The 5,617-nt window shown below is 37.8% G+C and overlaps 1 protein-coding gene across 7 annotated transcripts in view; it reads right to left on the reverse strand.

Annotated features, from left to right (window-relative positions):
• OSBP2 (oxysterol binding protein 2) overlaps window positions 1–5,617 on the reverse strand; it is a 181,125-nt gene that overhangs the window by 3,112 nt on the left and 172,396 nt on the right. For all 7 annotated transcript variants that reach the window (XM_077761585.1, XM_077761586.1, XM_077761587.1 and 4 more), the window contains one exon: window positions 45–271. In XM_077761585.1, the coding sequence (XP_077617711.1) occupies window positions 45–271 (227 nt within the window). The remainder of the gene's footprint in view (window positions 1–44; window positions 272–5,617) is intronic.

The raw sequence follows: 5,617 nt of genomic DNA on the forward strand, positions 1-5,617 counted from the left end.
ATGCCCAGGGTCCCTGCTCTCCCCACCTCCCCGCCCAGCCTCACCTTCCTCCGTGCCACAGCCCCGTGAGCAGGCCTCCAGCCGCCGGCGCCGCGACACGCGCTGCTTCTCCTCCAGCCGCTGCTTCTCCGTGTTGGCCTCGTCCCAGTGTCCCTTCTCCATCAGCCGCTGGTCCGGCCGCAGGCGGCTGTCGGTGGGCGCCACGCCCTCCTCCTGCTCGTTGAGGGTCAGGGCCAGCTCCGAGAAGTAGTACATGTTCTCGGCGTTTTCCCTGCGGCGGCACCGCGGTTTGAGGGCTCCGCACGGCCTCCCCCACCCCGCCGCGCCGCCCCCCAGGGCAACTTGTCCACCACCACCAGGAGGTGTCTTTCCTCCTCACAACTTGCGTGCTGGCTCCACCGACCCGCATCAGTTTTGCTACGTCTACGTCTTTGGGCATTTGCCGATTTCCACCAGTTTTTCAACTAGATCATCGTGAAGTTGTTTCATTCATCTGTGACATGGCGACGTACTCTTTTGCATCATGGCGTGGGTTATATGTGCCTTCCCTGCATTCCGAACAGTCACGGCAGAGGTTTGTCTGTTCCTTTCATTGGTTGAAGATGAAACTTTGTTGATTTTATTTTTAGGGTTTTTTGCTTTACTGAGTTTACTTTGATCTTCTCCTGCTTTGTTGGGGTTTATTTTGCTGTTCTTTTCTAATTTCATGAGATGGTTGCTTACCAGCTCATGCTTTTTCAGCTCTTCTTTTCGAATATGTGCGTTTTAGGTTACGCATTGCACTCCAAGTACTGCAATAGCTGAATCTCATGGTTTTTATATGTATTACATTATCATGCACTTATATTTTCTTTTTCTTTTTAAAAAAATTTTTTTTAATGTTTTATTTATTTCCAGGAGAGAGAGAGAGAGAGAGACAGCGTGAGCAGGGGAGGGTCAGAGAGAGAGGGAGTCACAGACTCCGAAAGAGGCTCCAGGCTCTGAGCTGGCAGTCAGCACAGAGCCCGACGCGGGGCTCGAACCCACGAACCGCGAGATCATGACCTAAGCGAAAGTCGGACGCTTAACCGACTAAGCCACCCAGGCGCCCCTGCACTTATATTTTCTATAATATCTAATATCAGTGTATCTTCTTTGATCTGCAGATTAGTTTAGAAGTATATTTCTTGAATTTATAAATATCTGGGGATCTTTTTTTTCTAGTCGTCTTTATTTCTAGTATAATTGCTGTGGAGTCAGACAGTGTGCCCATATAATCTCAGTTCTTTCAAATTTGCTGAAAGGCCCAGTATATGGCCAGTTTTTGCAGATGCTCCAGGTATACCTGAAGAGAATGTGTTTCCTGCAGTTGTTCAGTGTGTTCTACAACTGTCCAGTACATTCTGCGCTTCAAACTCTTCATTTTTTTCTTGTTTCTAGCCATTACTAGGAGAGGTATGTTAAAATGTCATCTCTTGTAATTGATCCATTGTAAATCAATCCATTTCTCCTTATAGCTCTACCAGCTTTTGCTGTAGTTCTGTTTTTTTGAGTTTCCATTTTGAGTTCTGTTTTTAGGTACAGGATACATTCAAACTTAAAACTCATCTTCCTAGTGAAATGAACCTTTATCATTATATCTATCTTACCTCTCGTCTTGCTTTTTTGTTTTAAAATCTGTTTTTGCGACATTAATCTAGCTAAAGTAGCTTTTGTTTGTTATTTCTATGGACATCTCTTTTTGCATCCTGTTATTCCAGTCTTTCTTTACTTTCTTACTTAGATGTATCTCTTGTAAATCACATATAGTTGGATTTTTAAAACTTATCTGACATCTTCCACTATAATGGGAGCACTTAATGTAATTACTGATATGTTGGATTTAAATCTATCTTGTTTTTTCTTTTTGTTCTCCTTTTTTGGAACTCAAGTTCACAGCTTTGGATTAAACATGATCCTTGCTACATGATACCCTCTTTTTATTGGTCCTTGCAATAGTCTGCTTGTATTAATGCAACTCTGTCATCAGAAGACCCTCTAAACAAAAGGTAGAATCCTGACAAAACTTATATCTAACTGTATGGAAAACTCATCAATCCATCTCCTTCTCAGGTAGCCATCCTCAAGACTCCTGGGTTCATCAGTCTCTTGCTTACCTTTTAATGTAATTTTATTGCATCTTTAAATAGTTTTAATTGTTCATGTATGTGTGTGCATGGGTGTTCATTTACATATATGTACATACTTGTTTTTAATTGTATAAAAAGAATATCATGATATACGTAACCTTGTGGGACTTGTTTTTTTTCCTTAATATTTTATTGCTAAAATTTATATTGTTGCATGTTTCTGTTGTTTCTTTTTTTAAAATATAGTTTATTGTCAAGTTGGTTTTCATGTAACACCCAGTGCCCATGTTGTTTGTTAATTTCAACTACGGTGTAATTAATATTCCCTCCTGTGAATAATACCACAGTTATTCATTCAGTAAATCTGAGTTGTTTACAAGTTTTTGCCTTGGAGTGATCTTATGCATGTTTCCCATTTTACATTTGCAGGAATTTCTCTTGAGTGTATACCTAGAAGTGGAATTGCTGGCTATTGTGATGTTCTTCTTTAAGAGGTAAGGCCAACCTGCTTTCCAACATGGTGGCACCAATTCACATTCCCACTAGTGATGCATAAGAGATACTGTGGATCTACATCTTCTTCAACACTTGATACTGTCAAACTTTTTCTTTTTTTTTTCCTAATTAAATGAAGGTAAAATGATCTCACTGTGGTCTTGATTTGCATTTCCCTAATTACCAACGATGTTGATGACTACTCCTATGATGACTGGTCATACCTGTTTCTTCTTGAGTGAAATTCTTGCTTGTGACTTGCACTTTTTCTGCTGGATTGTTTTTGCTTTATTCATAGGTTAGGTGTTCTTTATTGTTTAAATTATTATTTTTAATTGTGGTCAAATATTCCTTATGTATCCTCAATACTGATCTTTTGTTGGGTGTTAAGTATTATGATTTCTCTTCTGCAAGTTTATATATTTACTTTCTTTACAGTTTTAACAAGCAAACTTTCTTTTTTAAAATTATTTACTTATTTATTTTATCAATTGTTTTTTAAAATATACATCCAAGTTAGTTAGCATATAGTACAATGATTTCAGGAGTAGAATTCATAAATATAACACCCAATGCTCATCCCAACAAGTGTCCTCCTTAATGCCTCTGGCTCATTTAGCCCTTCCCCCTACCTACAACCCCTCCAGCAACCCTCAGTTTGTTCTCTGTATTTAAGAGTCTCTTACGTTTTGTCCCCGTCCCTGTTTTTATATTATTTTTGCTTCTCTTCCATTATGTTTATCTGTTTTGTATCTTAAATTTCACATATGAATGACGTTGTAGGGTATTTGTCTTTCTCTGACTAACTTCGCTTAGCATAATACCCTCTAGTTCCATTCATGTAGTTGAAGCAAAATTTCTTTTAATGAAAAAAATATTTTAATATAGTTGAATGCATCGGTGCTGTTCTGTGTCTTAAGCTGTATTTCCTTAAGGTCTAAAAGGTACTCATCTATACTTTCCCTTAGAGTTTAACTTATTGCTTAACAGCAAGTTAAGCTTAATACTTTTTGTAAGATCTTTGCCTTGAGTCAATTTCTGTTACAATGTAAGGGAAAAGAGATTCAGTTAATCTTTTTACAAATGGGGAAACATTTTCCCAAATCCTTTTAGTGAACAATGCCATCTTTCCACACTATACCATGTCACCTTTGTTATATACCAAAGATATATATATCCATGGGTCTGTTTCCAGGCTCACTGTTCTATTGCAGCTTCAAAATAAATCTTGATGTCTAGTAGGACTAGTGCTTATTTCTCTGCTGTTATTCTTTAAAAATGTTCTGGCCCTTTATTCTTTGGTATAAATTTAAAAATCATAATATCATGCAATGAAAATCACCATTGAGATTTTGTTTGATCTACTCTTGAGATCATGACGTCTTTGTAATACTAAGTCTTCCTATTTATGAACACTGTATCTTTATCCATTGATTTAGCTCTTCTTTGATATCTCCGTAAAGTTTTATAATTTTCCCTAGAGATCTTGAATATAAGATTCATTATAAGGTCCTTGATGTTCTCTGATATAATTGTCTTCTCTTAAATTGTATTTTCTAGTTATTTTCTTTTAGTGTATAGAAATGCAAAACTGACTTTTGCATATTAACCTTATTTTTTAAATGTTTTATTTATTTCTGAGAGAGAGATACAGTGTGAGCAGGGGAGGGTCAGAGAGAGAGGGAGACAGAGAATCTGAAACAGGCTCCAGGCTCTGAGCTGTCAGCACAGAGCCCGACGCGGGGCTCAAACCCACAAACCGTGAGATCATGACCTGAGCTGAAGTCGGATGCTTAACCAACTGAGCCACCCAGGCGCCCTCAGGTGCCCCTTTTTAAAATTAAAAAAAAATTTTTTAATGAGACTTGTTAATGTGATGAATTAATCTGTAGATTTTCTAATATAAATAAACATTAAAAAATAATATTTATTTCTATATTNCAAACCGTGAGATCATGACCTGAGCTGAAGTCGGATGCTTAACCAACTGAGCCACCCAGGCGCCCTCAGGTGCCCCTTTTTAAAATTAAAAAAAAATTTTTTAATGAGACTTGTTAATGTGATGAATTAATCTGTAGATTTTCTAATATAAATAAACATTAAAAAATAATATTTATTTCTATATTCTCTCTTGATCNAGAAACAGTCTCAAAATTAATGAGCTTATGTGCCTGTTTAAGGCAATCCATTGCCTTTGTTACATCCAGCCAGTTTTGATATCTTTTCATTCTCAATTATAGGTAATTTAGAATTTCCACTCTAATTTATTATTTAACCCATGCATTATTTAGCAGCTTAACAAGTTTTTCCAAACATGTGAAGACTTCTTCCAAACACTGTAGGGGCTTTTTGTCACCTTGCTCATAACTTCTGACTTACTGTCTTATCATAGATGTGGTCTCTACCCTATGAAATTGTTGAGTCCTTTTCAACTCTCCCCAAACCCTGTCATGTCAACATTATCTACATCTTAAGTTCTGGATTATTATGGTAATATTTTCTCTTTTCCTTTGGCCTTAGTAATTCTTAAAAAAACAACAACAACAAAACCATAGCTTTTACTTCATCTGTCTGTTGCAGCAACTTCTGGAATTTTCTCTTCCCCTTTAAAAGTACTATGTTTAATACCGTTTTCATTGTGGGTTTTGTGTGGCAAACCTTCTGAGGCTATTTGCCTGATGCCTTTTGTTGTTGTTGTTGTTGTTGTTGTTATGTCCTCATATTTAAACGGTAGCTTGGCTAGTTAAAAATCCTAACCTTTTAATTTTGTCATCTTCATTACCTTGAAAATATTACTCGAAACACTGGTTATTGAAAGATCTGATGTAAGGGTGCCTGGGTGGCTCAGGTCGGACTGAGCTAAAGCGTCTGACTGAGCTAAAGCATCTGACTTTAGCTCAGGTCATGATCTCACAGTTCGTGGGTTCAAGCCCTGCATCGGGCTCTGTGCTGACAGCTCAGAGCCTGGAGCCTGCTTTGGATTCTCTGTCTCCCTCTCTGCCCCTCCCCTGCTC

Source organism: Crocuta crocuta, unplaced genomic scaffold (genome assembly GCF_008692635.1).
Source record: "Crocuta crocuta isolate KB4526 unplaced genomic scaffold, BGI_CrCroc_1.0 scaffold348, whole genome shotgun sequence".
NCBI lineage: Eukaryota > Metazoa > Chordata > Mammalia > Carnivora > Hyaenidae > Crocuta > Crocuta crocuta.